The following is a 17741-nucleotide window of genomic DNA, read 5'->3' on the forward strand; positions in this document are numbered from 1 at the left end:
TTCCTTCCTTCCTTCCTTCCTTCCTTCCTTCCTTCCTTCCTTCCTTCCGAGTTCAACTGCTAGAGAAAAAAAAAGAAGAACCTTATTGATATTTCTGCAGACAAATGGCAACTTCTGCTTATAAAACTCTACATTTCCTGCTATCCCAATCAGACCTGTATAAGGTTTTTTTTGTTGTTGTTTCATTTTGGCATGAAACCAGACATTCCTTGCAAAAAGGTGATTCTGAGGGTAAAAGATGGTCCTGTATGAATCCGGAACCCAGAGGTGTCAACCTTGACAACTTTATGACTTCTGGACTTCAACATGCTGGCTGGGGAATTCTGGGAGTTGAAGTCCAGAAGTCTTAAAAGTTGCTACGGTTGGACACCCTTGGTCTAACCCAGGGGTAGTCAACCTTGGCTCTTTTATGACTCGTGGACCTCAACTCCCAGAATTCCTGAGCCGAGTTGAAGTCCACGAGTCATAAAAGAACCAAGGTTGACTACCCCTGGTCTAACCAAAAGGCTGGCTCCCTCTTTGCTTCCTTGGCGCCGTAGAAATAAGAGCTTATTTTGACCACTTGAACAAAGGATGGCAAATGTTTTAACCTGGATGTATGCTGGTTTCCTCTTTGCTTTCATTCTTCTTCGTCTTTTTTTTTTTTATAAATCTGTAACCTCCTAAAACTGACTTTCAGAGAACTTTAAATCTCACATACTTTCCCCCCCTCCCCTTTCCAGTAACAAATCTCTTTTACCATAAAGGCTGGTCCAAAACTGTAATAAAGATATTTCATTTGAATCTTGCGTGCCCTTTTAAGTTATTATGCTGGAGGTTAGAGAAGACGTAGGCCCGCGACAAATCCGCTGGCAGTTGTTCCAAGGTTGGGGACAGCTGCTGAAAGAGCTCCCCAAAGCTTCTGCCAGGAAGCCAACAGCCTCTCGGCTGCTTCAAATGTCCCGAGGACGTCTAAGTGTCCTTGAGATACGCCATTCTCCCGTCATAAAACCAGCCAGCCTCTCTGCCCCAAAGGGTCTTTGGGATTAAACAAGGGGTTAACCTATGAGCTGCCATATTTTGACAAATGCCTCCACGGCTCCATTTGTAAAGGAAAGAGTCCAAATTTACAAGGAGGGGGTAAGAACAAGCTGCGCAGACAGAGTCTCTCCTGAGAGTGAGATGGATGGCTTATAAATGTAATATAATACATAAATAAAATATTTCGCTCCCCCCTTCCCTAGTCATTCCTCGCTGGAACATTTAAATACTGTTTGGGTATCATTATAAATCAATTTTTTTCTCTCTTCCTTACCCCTTTTCCAGTCCTTGCCTCCTGCTAGTGAGCGAGGGTTTGCATCTGTAGATTGTTCTCTGTGTGTGTGTCTGTGCAGTGTGCGCGCGTATCTGTGTGTATGCGTGTGTGTGTGTGTGTGTGTGTACAATTTTGACCGACTGGTTCTAATCTCCACCTGCATATACCTCCTGGGGACAAGCCACAAATATTTCAGCTATTTGATTGATGAAAACCCCAGCAAAATTTTGCCGGGGGGAGATATCCTGTAAGCACCGTGATTGATGGCTTCTTGCAAACATCACAGTTTTTAACACTGCTGCTCATGTGGGTCTCTGGAGTGGGGACAATTATGGGGGAAGGGGGGAGGGAGGGAGGAAGGAAGGAAAGGAGAAAAGAAGGGAGGGAGGAAGGAAAGAAAGGAAAAGAAAGTGAAGGGAAGGGAAGGGAAGGGGAGGGAGGGAAGGAAGGAAGGGAGAAAGGAAGGGAGAAAGGAAGGAAGGTGTCAAAGCAAAAACATCCGATGTGATTTAAGATTATAATTTGGCCTAAGAAAGTAAACAAGTCAATAAGGAGCAAACTTTGGTTGAAAATCTGCCTTTTGTTCCTGAAGGCTATTCAAAGCAGCAGCTTTGCTTCTCATTGGAGGAGAGCCCTAATAGGTGTGGCTTTGCCCCTGCAGCCAATCAGTGTTGGAAGGAGTGTTTTAGGCAGCCAATAAGGGGAGAGGGTGACTTTTTGAAACTCTCTTCCCTTCCAGCTCTTTTTCCTGGAGGGCTAAACTGATCAAAGGTAGGTAGGTAGGTAGGTAGGTAGGTGTGTGTGTGTGTGTGTGTGTGTGTGTGAGAGAGAGAGAGAGAGAGAATATGAGAATGGATGGGTTTAGATTAGTGTTCCTTACAGTAGGCAACTTGACGAGGAACGGACTTCAACTCCCAGAATTCCCTGACCTGCAAACCAGCTGAGGAATTCTGGAGTTGGATCTTCCCCCCCTGACCCAATGAACTATGATGGGGATGTGACCCGAGTCTCTTTGCCACTCGCTTTCAAACAGTTCAGACAACCAGTTTCAACCACGGATCCCGCAACAGCGACCGAGGCATCCCTTGCCCCCCCAATGCACCCCAAGAGGGCCTTTAGATAGCCCCCAGGATCCTCTCTTCTCACATCACTCCGAAGCCCATCTGTCCTCCCCTGAGGGCACAAATTCTCAGGAGGGAGGGAGGGGGGGGAAGGGTAGCCGACTGCGAGCCCGATGGAAGCATCCGTGTTTTGGTTCTGCCTGCCCGAAGGAAGCCTGCCAGATGGAAAGAGACTGCCACTTTAGGGAGCTTTTTCCGCTGGTTCTGACCTACTTTTCCACAAAAGGCGCAGGAGGCAGTCAGGGGAAGGAGGGGAAAAGGAAAGGAACGCCGGCCGGCCGAGAGGAAGGGCTGCTCCGGGCTCTTGGTCCCACTTGGGGACATGAGGGGGGGGGCTCCCTGCTCCCAGCCGCAGGATTTTAAGTGACCCCCGAGTTGCAGAATGGAGAGGGGACGTAATATCCAGGTTGCTACTCGCTGGGCCTGGAAAAACAGAGTTGCCGGTGGACACAAAGGCTGGGCGAGACGATGCCCAAAGCTCCCTCTGGAAATCAGAAGAGTATAATGTAGTGTTTCTCCAGCTGGGCAACTTTGAAACGGGTGGACTACAACTCCCAGAATGCCCCATTCTGGGAGTCGAAGTCCACCCATTTGAAAGTTGCCCAGCTGGAGAAACATGGGTCTAATGCTTCGATCTGGCACAAGGGTCGCCTCTTTTTCTCAACACATGACCCTGCAAATTACAGGTTGTCCTCAGCTTACAACGGTTCGTTTAGCGACCGCTCAAAGCTACAACAGCATGGGGAAAAAAGGGACTTCGGAACCGTTTTTCACCCTTACGACCACTGCAGCATCCCCTTGGCCACTGGTTCTTATTTTTGACGGTTGATGTGTGTCCCCGGGGGTCAAGTGACCCCCCCTTTGCGATCCTTCAATTGGAGAAGCGAGATTCATTTAGCGACCGTATTACCAACTTATCCCCTGCGGTGATTGGCTTAACCGCCGGGGCGAGAAAAGTCATAAAACGGGGCAACCTTCGCTTAACGACCCAATTCGCTTAGCAACAGAAACGTTGAGCTCCGTAAATCAAGGACTATCTGTATTCTTTTTTTCTTTTTTCTTTTTTTTTGCCGGCTTCCAAAGTGCCACGTGGAGGCTGCATTCTCTTCTGCTTCCCTTTCCTCTTTTTGGGGGGAAAAAAAAATAACAAAAACCACTTAGAAATTGCAGGTTTGAATCGCCTCGTCTCGTCTGACAGCCGGCTGGATAATTTGTCTCTCGGCTCCGGGAGGGGATGATGGAAGTCAGCTTGACAGCTGCACAACTCCCCGGAGGATCCTGGACCCGGCAGCGTGCAGAGCAGCGACAGACACAGCAGCGACGCGGAATACCAATGAAGCGTCTGCCGGCCAGGCCTGGCGAAATGAATCACCGCGCAGCCGGCTGGGGTGGCAATTGTGGTTATTGCACAAGGGCATGGAGGGGCTGTGGGGGGGGAAGGTGGTGCTTAAGGGGGGGGGAAATGCCCCAACCTTAACAAGAGGAAACCCCAAAATATTGGCAACACTTCACCCAGAGTGGCCCAGATAATCTGACCCAGATTTGGCGGGGTTTTGCCTCTGGCGTTGGAAATGGGACTTCGCCAATCTGGTGCTCCCCCCGGACGAGTTGGAGGCTGATCCCTGAATGTCCAGCGGTCTTGCAATATTTGAGGGGCTGCCCCAAAGAAGAGAGGGGGGTCCACCTATTCCCCAAAGCCCCTGAAGGCAGGACAAGAAGCAAAAGATGGGAACTGATGGAGGAGAGAAGCCACCTGGAATTAAGGAGGAATTTCCTGACAGTCAGCGCAATCCAGACTGGCAATCCAGCCTAGTGGGAGGATGAAGCGGAGAAGGAGACCGAAGTGGCCTGTGACCTGAAGTCCGAAACGACAACGCTATTGTGCGACGGACGGACGGAGAGTCCCCCCCCCAAAAAGGCACAATTTTCCCTGCTGAAAAAGGGAGAATTCAAATTGGACCAGATGTGCTTAGTTGGCAAAACACCTCCCAGGTGAAAAGAAGCAAAACTGGTGGTAGAATCATCAGTTAGGTCATTAAGAAAAGAAAAGTGGGGTGGAAACACACACAGGGACACCAACACACACACGCACGCACACGTGCAACGGAGTGTTTGTTTGAATGAACGCTACGGTAACCATAGACAACCCCGCTCGATTAATTCATCCCGCTCGTGAATCTGCTATCACCATAGTAACACCATGGGGCAAACATGCCGAAATATAGTAAAACATCCACATCTGGCGAGCATCTGCACAGCGCCTTCCTCGAATTAAGAGAGCTGGAGCAGAGAGAGAGAGAGAGAGAGGCCCAGGAGAAGAAACGAGAGGAAGGCCCAGATTTCAGGAGCACCGTATATCAAAAAGCCGCGGGGGTCCTGGGAGGGGGGGGAGAAGCATCCAACATCTGGGATTGTCGTCTGAAAAACGTGTGGGGGGTGTTAGGCAGCCTTTGGGGGGGGGGTCCACTGGGCCACAGGGCTGGTGGCAGAGCATCGCTGGATTAGAGACCGGCTTTGCCAAACACGACCCTCCCCAAAAATGGAATTGCCCTTCCAAATGTTTTCCCTGCTCGGTTTAAAATTCCAGCAGTGACTAGGCAAGCTGGATGTGAAGGAGGGAAAAACAGGTCCAAGTGTGACAAAAACCAGGCAATGCTTCTCTTTGCCCTGCACTGGCCTTCTTAAACACACACACACACACACACACACACAATTTCCAGCATGATGCACTGATGGTTAAATTTGATCCCAGGTAATGGATCGTGCAACCCCGCTCCCGGGAATCAAGGCTAAGATAAACCAGGGTTAGTCTGCGCCAAGGAGGCAAAATCTACTTTTCTAGACCCTTCGAGGGAAGACAAAAAAAAAAAGATGTTGAAGGACAAGAAGCGGTGGGCGGCAACCAATCAAGGAGAGAAGCAACCTAGAAATAAAGAGAAACTTCCTGAAAGTCAGAACAAGAGGACTGCCTCCAGAAGTTGTGGGTGTTCCATCACTGGAGGCTTTTAAGAAGAAATTGGACAGCCAGTTGTCTGGAATGGTGTAGGTTCTCCTGCTTGAGCAGGGGGTTGGACTAGAAGACCTCTGAGGTCCTTCCAGCCCTAGGATTCCATGATTCTGAGACAGGTAAGCTGCACGACAGACGTTCCTCCCAATCCTGTTGTTCTGCAATTCCCGGTCTTGAAAGAAACGAAACCAGGGAAAACACCTTCCCTCAACAGATGAGCAGCTACGGAAATGGCATCCGGGCACCGCCTGCATGTAAAGCGCATCCGATTACCTGGCATCTGTGAGCAATCAAAGCAGGTGAGTGCGTGTGGCATCTTTGGCGGCGTTTGCTTTGCTCAAATAAAAACACAGTTGGGCATAAACAGGCGTGCGGCATCAAATAAATAGGTAAGCCATCTCCCTGCCTTAGACACACAGATATCTGTGCAGAGTTGAAACAGGCCTCCCAGGGGGGCGGTGGGAAATTCTCTCCCCCCCCCCCCAGAATTCAGAATAGCAGAAGAGGCGCGATCTGGTTTTTGAGGACACTGGACACTGACATATGTAAGGCTGGACATTAAAAGGCACGGGTGAAATATCAAGGTTTAGAATAGAATAGAATAGAATAGAATAGAATAGAATAGAATAGAATAGAATAGAATAGAATAGAATAGAAATAAAGAATAGAATAGAAATAAAGAATAGAATAGAATAGAATAGAACAGAACAGAATATAGAATAGAATAGAAATAAAGAATAGAATAGAATAGAATAGAAATAAAGAATAGAATAGAATAGAATAGAAATAAAGAATAGAATAGAATAGAATAGAATAGAATAGAATAGAACTGATGTCTAGTCTGTGGCTTTTCTTCTGCCTCCCACGGTCATTCCCACAGACCCTCAGAAGTGACCCAGACCTTTGGGCAACTTTGTGCTGGCACATCTCAGCTGCACAGCAGCAACACACCCAGAAACACACTCGCTGGCACTCAGGAGAGTGCAACGGAGGTGGATGGAGAAAGACAAATGAAGCAGGTAGACAACCCCGTTCATACCTATATAGGTCACCTAGCTAATATTCCTGTGCTTGATTTCGGCGAATATTTCCAGCGACGGATGAAATGAAACCTTTAGGGACCGACACACACACACACACACACACACACACACACACACACACAGAGGCCTTGACAATCTGAGCTGCAGCTGCTGTAGCTGCCACCCCAGCCTTTCCGAGTCCCCATACAACGCAGGGAACTCTCCTTTCTTTTCCTTTCCTACCATCTGTGGCCCACTTTGGGTGTTTTCCAGGGTGTGGGTACCACCTGTGGTCCTCTCGATGGCAACAAGGCTGGAGACACCCTCGGATCCATGAAACGCGCAGCTGCGCGCCGACTTCACCCTTCTAGAAACACTGCGTCAGCTTACATTCCACATTTCACACTGGGCCTCTCTCAAAAAGTTTTTGGCACTCGCCGGCCCCCAGCCGGCGTGCCACTTCGCCAGCTGTGCCAGCTTTGATGGTGGGATAGACCCAGGCCTTGTTTTCGTTTCCTACGCATTTGCTTCTCTCCCGTCGCACACTCTCCCAGACCGGCCTACACGGAAGGACTCGGGAGAGCCTCTTCGTTCAAGCCAAGTGTCACCTCGATCCCACAGCTCGTTCATTGTCGTCGGCAGTGCTCAATTTGCGCTTAGACTTATATGCCGCATCATAGTGCTAAGCGGTTTTTAGAGTCAGCCTATGCCCCCCCCCAACAATCTGGGCGTCCTCATTTTACCGACCTCGGAAGGATGGAAGGCTGAGTCAATTTTCAGCCGGTCAGGATCAAACTCCTGGCAGTGGGCAGAGTCAGCCTGCAATCCTGCATTCTAACCACTGCGCCACAAAACCCAATTTGGCTACCGCAATCTTGGTAAGGTTCTGGAACTGCGCAGAAAAACGACGCCTGTCTCTGAATGAGCTTGTTTTTGACAGACCTGGTGCTTGGTGAAGTTAACCTAGATTTACAACCTTGACTGGTTTCCAAAAAGCTAAACAACGCTGGCACAAGCCAACACTCCAGATGATCACAGCAACAATTATATCTCTCTGCCGCTATTTGCACCCAGGAAGTCAACAAGAGTTGATTCTTCTTTAAAGAGATACATCCTTGGAGAGCAGGGACAATTTGAAGACTCAGCTGCCCTTGATGTGAGAGGGTGAAATACTCTTCTGTTCCAGCCTGGCTTAAATTCTTGGCCATCTAAATATGAGGAGAGGTTTGGAAGGCGCTTGCTTCCTCGGTCTGCTGTAAACACTCGGCAGACAACTGGAAGGAAGGGGTGGGGGGTGGGGAAAGACAAAGATTTATACTTAATTACAAATGTTTCACTTCTGGGCATTTCCAGCAACATCTGGAGATGAAAGGTAACCAGCAGTACCTCCCACCAAGATCAAGCAGGCCCAGCGTCCTCTACCAGTCTCCCAAGGTTTATCAACCGACAGCGGGAAGCGCTATTAAAGTATACTGAGAGCACACAGAGAAGAATCGTAATTCTGCCTTTCGGTCTCGCCTAACGTTGAGTAAAACCCAGATCTGTCTGCCTTTCAAGGCAAAATGAGTTAAGGAACTTCTGAAGCTCCCGCGTACAGAGTTAGAGGATCAGTTCTGGTGCCAACCTTTCTCTTAAGGATCTTCTCATCTACTTGAAGTTGCAAAGGACCCAGTCTGCAAAGGAAAGCCAATGCATTTCCCTAACTCACATCTTCTGGGACGGGAAACCCCATAAAATAGACAAGTTGATGGCTTCAACTTGTCCAGCCTAAATGGGACACACAAACTCTGTTTCTGACATGGCTGGCTGGCCAGTCCATCAGCGGAGCACTTAAAAGATGTTCATTAGGACCGAAGCAATGGAGACTAGACCCTTGACCAAGAAAAAGAGAAGTCACTCTTCCTTGTCTGCTCAGACCCAGATGTGTCCCGTTCTGAGCACCCCATTTCAAGGAAGACAGAAGACGGTTAGGGGAGGGCTACCAAGGAGAGGACAGGTCTGGAAACCAAGACCTAGGACAGGGCTGTCCATCCTTGGCAACTTGAAGATTTGTGGACTTCAACCGTGGACTTCCTATGGATTTGTGGACTTCCTGTGGCTGGGAGAGGAATTCCGGGAGTTAAAGTCCACAAGTCTTCAAGGTTGGTCACTTCTGCCCTAGGAGGAATAGTTAAAGGATCTGGGGATCTTTTGGCCTACCAAAGAGACAAAAGGAAGGAGAGAGATGACGGCCATCTTCAAATATCTAAGGACTGTTGCCCCAAAGGAGTGCAATTGTCCTCTGGCATCCCAGAAGACGAGAACCAATGGATTAAGGAAGGACCTCCACGCTAGATGTCAAGAGGAGATTCCTGGCTGCCTAAGCTGGGAGCCAATGCAGCAAGCTATGCCATGAAGGGGTGCGTTCTCCTTCGTTGGAGGTTGCCCAACAGCCATCTGCCAGAAACACTTCCTGGCACAGAGCAGGAAGCTGGCCTAGAGGACCTCCAAGGTCCCTTTGGACTCTATGATTCTACGAACCCGCTAAGCCATCCATCGTGGTTGGCAAACCCCCGAGGCTAGGCTTGCTAGCTCCTCAACAACCCAAGGTTTTGTTTGGATCTCCTTGCCATGGCAGCCGTTAGCGTTAGCTGCCTTTCTTTCCACTGCAACAGCCTGATCAGGTTTGAGAAATCCCTTAACAAGCCAAGCGCAGCCTGCAGACGGTCTCTTTAGAGCTATTCCATTTAAGCCACAGATGTTAAATGAATTCAGCAGACAGACGGAGTAATGGAATGTCGGTCCTTCAACTTCCCGCCTTATAGCAAAAAAACTCATATTTCTCTCTCTCTCTCTCTCTCTCTTTTCTCATCTAATTCCTAAAGCCGCCTCTGGGCTCTCTATTTTGAATTGCAGCATGCTTGTCAGGCTGGCTAACCCAATTTGGAAATAATTAAATTTTAAAATATTAAAGGGATTAAATATATTTCGCCTTCCCTCCTCCGCCTCCTCCAAAAAGGGGGAATTTTCTTTCAGTACAAAACTAGAAGGAGGGACTTTTTTTATATATATATTTATATATATATATTAAAGAAAGGGGGGGGGAAAGGCAGGCACAAAAAAGACCCACACCATGAACCGCACTGCAACACCCCCACCCACCCGATTTGCTACCATTATTTCTCTAGAGGGGTTTGGCAGAGATCCAAGCAGTTAATTTTAAATAAGAGGGGGACCTGGAGGCGGTCTGAAACGGAGGAGGGTTTAAGCCAGTTTGGTGGAAGAAGAACAGACTCTAAAAACGCAAGACGTTTGCAACTCAACCCGCCATATTTCTAATAAAACCGGAATATTTGGAACAGGAGAATTGGCCACACCAGTTCCAATCCGTCTTCCTCTTTTTTCAATTTCTTCTCTCTCTCTCTCTCTCTCTCTCTCTCTCTCTCTCTCTCTCTCTCTCTCTCTCTCTCTCTCTTTTAATTGTCTTGATGGGTCTTCTGGGCAGCTTCCCAGCCGAAGTACCCAGGTATGGCTCCTCTCGGAGACCGTCAAGAATATTCCTCTGAGGTGTGCGAAGCCAACTAGCTTCGTTTAAGGCTCCTTTCCCTTATTCTCCTATTGCCAAAATCCTACCGGAGGCCCAGCCGTGAAAATACAGCTTACCCATTTGCTGCAGTTTACCCATTTAGCTTTATTAACTGCCATGATTTCGATGCGATTTTGTATATTATGCTGGCTGAGGTTCAGGTTTTTTTTGGGTTTTTTTTTGCAATTTAGCAGACAGCCTAGTGGGAACAATCCAGCAGCTGCTGCTTGACGCTCATCGGCAACTCCTTCCATCTAAAAGCTCCCTAAAAGGGTAACAGAAGAACAGAGGTAGAAGGGGCCTTAGAGGTCTTCTAGTCCAACCCCCGGCGCCTAGGTGGGTCCTGACGCCGCCTTTCCAGTCCCCGGAAAGGGCAGCTTCAACCGAAATGGGAAACAGAACAGGCATGAACCTCTTCATCCCAACCGGCCAAATTCAGTCCCGGGATTCTGGAGGCGCGAGAGTTATCTCCCCCCCCCCCTCTATTTGCAAAATAAAACCTACAGTCTGGCAAGGAGAAGGGGGGAGTTTAAAAGAGCAGCATGGAGCAACATGAAATTTTGCAAGTCTAAGACTCCACCCAACACTCAACTAGAATTCCTGGGTTCACGCCCCCACCTTACGCCAGATTCCAGCCGGCCGATATTAACCGTTTAATGTAATTTGTGGACCCACTCGTGGTTGCTTCATAAACGGCACTTGTTTTCCTATTTTTCTTCCGGATGGTTCGCGTGGCGTCACCCGTGTCCCGTATTTTATTTTATTTTTTATAAAGAACGAAAGGGCAAGTCTTGAACCTCAGAGGAGAAGGATAAAGGACACACTGGGACAGGGGGAAACGACGCAGTGGCTGCTGCCCTTAACTGTACAACTCGGAAAGAACTGGGTTGAAACTCTCCGTTCAATTTTCCCACAAGGCCCCAGATCAACTTCCTGGGGGGGGGGGAGGGCATTAGGGCAGCTGATTGTGACGGCGAGAGGTTAGAATTCACCCACTCCGCTGTGGGTCCCACTTCCTGGCAAGAGTACAGGCGACGGGGGGAGAAACAGATCTTCCAATGTGGTTTCCCGTTGGGAGTGCCATGTGGAGCAAAAGAAGCAATTCTCTCCTAGGGCGCAATGGACTCAGAGGCCAGCAAAAAAAGAAAAAGAAGAAAAAAGCCGGAGAGTCCGCCAGCCACTCCGCCTAATTGAAAGTACCGGCCTTTGACCTCCCTAAACGACAGGGACTGTGGGAAAAGGAACTTCTCTCAGGACCCTTGGATAATAGCTGGCTGCAAACTCACCCGTGTGGAGAGGAGCCAAGGAAAAGCCAGCTACGGGGGGAAAACCCTGGCACGGTCCCTTGAGGGTTGAGTCGCAAAAAGGCACGGCTGCCTCTCTGGAAGTCTGTTCCTCTGCCCTTCTTCTTCCTGATCTGCTGCCTGGAAAAAAAATCTCCTGGGACAAAGAGAGGAAGAGAGAGAGAGAGAGAGAAAAAATGAAATTCATCTGAATGGCAAGGCAAAGCGGCTCAGCTTCCCCTTGGAATGGCGCAAAATGAGAAAAGAGCCAAGTTAGCATTGCCTGCAGCACAGGCAACGTGCAAAACTCAAAAAACATCCCAATTTCTGCCGCAAAATGTGCGTCTTTTTTTCACCAGGGGGACGCTGCACGAGGTAAGGGGGCTTCTCTGTTCGCTCCTGAGGTAGCCAAACCTGGGATTTTATGAGCGACGGAAGGGATGCTTCTGAACGGGATGGTTTCGACCTGCCGTGTGCATTTGCCCTGGTTAAACGCTGAGCGGGGCTTGACTGAAGCCATCTTGATGGGCTGGACATTTTGGGGACAGGGGCTGAGTTCTCTTGACAGGTGACAGATGGACAAGCATGGATGCTTGACCTTTTAGCTAACCAGACACACAGATAGGCAGAGACGCACACCAGTCATTAGAATCTAGAAAATGGAGAATGCAGGAGGAGACACACACACACACACACACACACACATATAAACCACCTTACTAAGTTGGGAGGAATCCCTAAACTGGGCTGATGCTGGCAGGGGCCATTTTGTTTCCATCCTCCTGACAAGGGTGGTGAGCAAGACTTTTAACAGGTTAATGGCAGGTTTTTTTTTTACCCCCAAATCTTTTTTTTTTTTTTTTGCTGGTGGGGTAACGAAGAGAAGGACGCCAGGAGCCAGGAAGACCGTAGCAGTGTCTCTTCCAGGGTGCAAAAAAGCTATTTTTTTTCTCTCCCTGCGCCTCCGGTCTGCTGTTCTCCCTTCTCTTACTAAGAACGTGTTTACACATATGTGTCTGCCTTCCCCCACTGAGCTCAGCTGTGCCCAAATGACATCCAATCTGTTCAGGCACCGAAGGAGTGGGAAACGACAGCAGGGCAGGTAGAAGGCAAGCAAGGAGGGCCAGTTTCCAGTTGGGGAGGCTGAAGGCGAGGTCTGAGAGGGGTGGGTGGGTGGGTTGATGGAGAAGGTCTTCTGGGCAGCTCAGAAAGTACCGATTTGGGCACCCAGGCGTCAATTTAACCAGGAGGGGGGAAGAAAAACTGCCCCAAGGCCTTTGTACCACACAGGACACGGAGGCGCACAAGGAAAGAGGACCGAGAGAGGGCACAGGGCCAACGGGGCAGTTTGGCAGAAGGGATTCCCTGGACAGAGCAACTGAAGGTTTATTTAGGAAGGGCAAGAAGAATAAGGATAAGCAGAGTTAAGGAAGGGACAATGGCAGCCTGCCACGCTCAGGAAAATGCCCATGACGAGGTGTAAAACAGCCTACTGATTTAAGGTATCCGGGTCCTGGCTGGCAAAATGTTGAGAGTCCTTGTGCTGAGAAACACAGCAGGAGAGAAAGGCACGAAGGGGAGAGAGGGAGGAGGGGAAACAAAAAAAAAGAAAAGAAAAAGCAAGCTAAAAATGTTCCTACCAAAAGCTCTCCGGATTACCATACAGCTGGAGAGGAAACGGGCGCAGCAAAAGCAGATGCCGGAAATCTGGAGAGACGTACATATAAAACAGGCCCAAGTGGACAGGTGATCTACGGAGACCACCTCTGCACAAGGCAGCCTGGCTCAGGGCTGTGGAGTCGGTAGATAAATGTTCCGACTCCTCAGTTTTTTGTACTTCCGACTCCGACTCCGACTCCCCGACTCCGACTCCTCTGTATTAATATGCGAATGTATTTTATACATTCCTTGAAGGAAAGAAAGGCAACATACATGTCATTACCACAGGACTACTGGCTGGGAAGCCAACAGTCTACTGTATTGAACAGTTTAAGCAAAAGACAAACACAATGANAAAATCTGTAAAATTCCAATCTAAATTTAGTAGGAGTCGGAGTCGGTGCATTGTTTGCCGACTCCGACTCCAGGTACCCAAAATTTCCTCCGACTCCTCGACTCCGACTCCACAGCCCTGCCTGGCTTCCTTCATTTCTTTTAGGTAGGCTAGCAAGGAAGGACTTGGGAAAACCAGGCAGCCCAAAGGCGCGCCCTGCTTTTTGTTGGCCGTACGGAACAGAGGCCAACTCAAGAATCCCGGTTCACCGACCATCCCAAACGACCGATAGCAACACAGACCCAGAGACAATTTCTCATGCCGAGCCTTAAAAATAGGCTGGAGATAACACAGCAGCAGCAGGGAGAGCTATTCTGGGATTCTAAAATAGCCAGAGGGGGGGGGGAAGGAGGTCATTTTTAGAGAAAGCTTATTTTTACTGCAAGGGCTTCTTTGCTGCACAAAGCTCGGCCGGTGCCAAACGCACTCACCCCCGCAGAGACATCCCTGGTATTGTGGGTGTAGCTTGGACGGTCAAGCCTTGTCGTGGCTGGTATGGTCCACATTCCTGGGGGAATCCGATAGCTATAAATTTAGCAAGGGCTACCTCTGCTAGGGGGCTTCCTCTGCTGAGCCTGTTCAGACAAGGCAACCCTCTCTAATTATAATACACATTTTGCCCCCTTTACTGGCTGCCCCTGATATTGGACTGAGAAGGGCAGAGAATTCGCACAATCTCCCCCAAATGAAGGCTAAGCCAAACAGCAATATCCCCCCGGGGACCTAAGTTCAAACTGAGAAGGTCTGTCTGGTTTTTAAAGACGAGATCGGACAGTCCTTTGTCTGGAATGGTATAGAGTCTCCTGCTTGAGCAAGGGGGGCTGGACTAGATGACCTCCGAGGCTGTTATTCTGCTTTCTGTAAGAAGCAGATGGAAAGTCCCAGAGGGGAAACCTTCAGAGGGCAGAGAGTCTCCTGGCTTTGAGCAGGGGGGTGGACTACAACACCCATGCGCTGCGGCAAATAAGAGCTTGCCAATTCAAAAGACAATAGACCGTGTATTATTATTTGTTTTAAAGCATCCTTGGCAATTTTTATACCTCGCTTCTGCGGATCTTTCTGAAAACTCAAGATTTCAAGCACTCACGAAGCACAAAGGGCTATTTCTCTCCTCCCCCCCCCCAGGAAAGACAACAGAGATCATCCATCTTGCCTGTCCACCCGGTCTCTTAGATTTGAAAACTAAAAACTAACCTAAGAACTTAGCTCAGGCCTTACATTTGCTTGGTTCCAGGTTTCTGGCAAAGCCAGAAAAAAGAGATTAATTCAACAGAGGCCTGGACACTGGGAGTGGGAAATATGCATTTCAATATACAGGAGAAACTAAAAAAAACCTAGCATTACCCTTAACGGCTGCACAACTGTGTCTCAATCACACACTTGATATAAGAATTATCTTTCAGCGCTGCTTGACCTTCACTGAGTCATGTGACTTCCCTTATACGTCAGATGACCATCAGATGCTGGTTCTAGACTTCTCAATCTTGGCCACTTGATGGGGGGGGGGGGGAGGAACTTCAACGCCCTGAACACCTCAGCCCTGGTTGGGGAATTCTGGGAGTTGAAGGTGGAGAAACGGTCATAGGGTGACCAATTCTGGGCTCCAAAGGTCCAAGATGGCCAACAGAGATACGCAGATCCTTCTCACTGGTGCCACCTGGAGATTTTGATCACCCAGATATGGTACGCTAAATTCTGAGATTCGGGATGATATGACTTAGCTGTCGGGCCACTTAAGAAAAGCAAAATCCTGCATTTAGTAACAGCAGCTAAAAAAGCTCTGGTTAATAAGATGATAACAAGCTCGGGTACCTCTAAATCATCCTTTCTCCAGGTATATTAAAAACAATAATTGTGCTTTGACTCAACTGGGGAGTTAAAACTGACTTGGAAAGCACCCGTTTTTGTGATCGGGTAGGACGGGGCAAGTGAAATCGGTTCCTTATTCAATTCTTCCATTTTTTAATTTTATTTTATTTTTTAAAAGTAGGTTGCATACTCTCGGCAAGTTTTTTAATTTGCAAGGGTATTAAATGTCAGCCGAGGCGTCCTCTCTAGGCTGAGAAGATGTGCGGAAGGAAGCCTGCTCCTGTCTTTGAAAATGGCAAGCAAAATAATAATAAAATGGTAACCCGGGCAGGGTTTTTAATGCCTCAGCCAAGTCAGTGCTTTATAGTGGATTATTCTCCTTGGGAAGAGCTTACAAGTAGAGCGCTAAAGTGACAGAAGTGAGGGAGGTTAATTGGGATGAGTGAACAAACAGCTGGGGGGGAAAAAGGCATGGCTTTCTCTTTTTGTACATGATAATGGCAGTGAGATTATTGTTACGTTTCCTCCACAATGGAGGAACGGCGGGTGAAGATGATGGCACTTGCTGAGATGCTAAATTGACCTTTTTTTTTTCGTTCGGAGAGAAGACAATCTCTGTGTTTATCATCACTGACTGGAAACCCCTTGTAGACTTTTTGCGTAAAACATAAAAAAAATAAATTCACGGGTTTATGGTTTTGATGACTAGACTAGGGTAAATAATAGAGAGTTATACTGTAACCCTACAGCAGGGGTCTTCGGGCTTGGCCCTTTTATGACTCGTGGACTTTGACTCCCGGAACGCCTCAGCCAGCGTGCACTCTTGGTGACCACACCGATGGATGACCACACAGGTTCTCAGTCATCCAAGTTCTAGTTGTTTCAAAAGTGCTTTTTCCCCCAATTACAACTTATGAAGCTTCTTACATAAGATGCAAAACTCCTTCTTTCCTTTCCTTTCCTTTCCTTTCCTCCTCCTCCTCCTCCTCCTCCTCCTCTCCCTTTCTTCTTCTTCTTCTTCTTCTTCTTCTTCTTCTTCTTCTTCTTCTTCTTCTTCTTCTTCTTCTTCTTCTTCTTCTTCTTCTTCTTCTTCTTCTTCTTCTTCTTCTTCTTCTTCTTCTTCTTCTTCTTCTTCTTTTGGAAAAAGAAAGCATCTCTGAGACACATAGATGGACCTTCTTCATGATGATCTGTCCCCAAACTTGTCCTTCAACCCTTCCAACAATGTCCACTTCAACTGAGTGGTTGTCTTCTTCTCCTCTTCCCCTTCCACCTTTCCCAGCATCAGTGTTTCTCCAGAGAGCCGAGTCTCTTGCACTGATTGACTGGTTGACATCAAGTCCTTGTCAACTCATCGTGACCAGACAGAATTCCTCCGCGATGACCTGACATGGTCTTTCAGACCTTCCAATGCTGGCTCTCATCAGCACCGTGACGAAGTCCCTTCATCTTGCTGTGGGTTGGTCCTCGTCCCCTCCTTCCTTCCATCTTCTCCAGGCTCCATCGAAGCTGGCTCTTCGCGTCACGTGTCCAAAGTCGGGACTCGTGTGCCTCAAGTGCGGTCTCGTCCCCAGCTCCTGGATCATCCTATCTTTTGAAAAGCAAAAGCCCTCTTTCTCTCTCTCCAGCAAACGCTACTGACACAATCGCACAGACACACACATGAACAGGCTCTCACTTGGCCCCCCTCCCCGGTGATTCATGTTCCTCCCACACGCCTCAGCTGCTTTTGTTTTCCTCCGCAGAGCAATGTGTCTAATACATGGCGAAAACACGCCGTGCCAAACGTCAGCTTGCAGAGCTGTTGGGAACACACACGGATGTCAAGGTAATGACGTCGTTGGCAGAGAAAGGAGAGAGAGAGAGAGAGAGAGAGAGAGAGAGAGAGAGAGAGAGAGAGAGAGAGAGAGAGAGAGAGAGAGAAGGATGCAATGAGGGGTGGGAGGACAAGAGAGAAGAGAAGAGAAATTGTGTTTTTGCTGGGTCCGGCCTTGTTTGAGTTAGAGAAAAGGACCTCGCCATACGTGTCTTCTCCTTCCTCTCCGCAGCGTAGAGCTTTAACCTTCAAATAAAGCCTTGCCAGTAACTGGTTGTCCTTCCTCCTGGTGCACATCCTTCGTTCTTTTCCCATGTCCGGCTGGAAGATCTCATCTGTCTCCCGTTTTCCCAGCTCCGATGCTGCTGCTGCTGAAGTTGCGGGATGTTCTTGACCACTCAAGGCCCACTTTTTCTCCCCGGGGTCGCAGGGGGTTCCTTTCCCTCTCAACACCCCCCCTCCTTTATTTCCCTGCCAGCCTCCCTCCCTCCCTCTCCTGTTACCTATTTGTGTGGAAAATAAGCTATTTCCACCCCACCTACTCACAAACACAATAAGCGAGGGAGCCAAAGGGAAAGAACACCGTGTTTTTCAGACCAGCCTCTGCCTTAGCAACCGATGCAAAAAAAAAAAAAAAAATCTTTATGGGAAAAAGAATGGAGAGCTTTGGGGAAAAGGAAAAAGGAGGTGTGTGTGTGTGGGGGGGGACACACAGAGTGCTCTCCACTGTTGAGAGAGCTCCTGGAGACTTGTCTTCTGCTGTTAATTACA

At 48.5% G+C, this 17741-nt stretch overlaps 1 protein-coding gene across 1 annotated transcript in view; it reads right to left on the bottom strand.

Annotated features, from left to right (window-relative positions):
• Nucleotides 1–10208: 10208 nt before the first annotated feature.
• The window catches only part of LOC107290696 (probable glutamate receptor), a 106174-nt gene continuing 98641 nt past the window's right edge, over nt 10209–17741 (bottom strand). The window contains exon 12 of the mRNA XM_015819600.1: nt 10209–10274. Within this exon, the coding sequence (XP_015675086.1) occupies nt 10209–10274 (66 nt within the window). The remainder of the gene's footprint in view (nt 10275–17741) is intronic.

The sequence above is a fragment of the Protobothrops mucrosquamatus genome, unplaced genomic scaffold, assembly GCF_001527695.2.
Source record: "Protobothrops mucrosquamatus isolate PMUCROS unplaced genomic scaffold, P.Mucros_1.0 scaffold957, whole genome shotgun sequence".
Lineage (NCBI taxonomy): Eukaryota > Metazoa > Chordata > Lepidosauria > Squamata > Viperidae > Protobothrops > Protobothrops mucrosquamatus.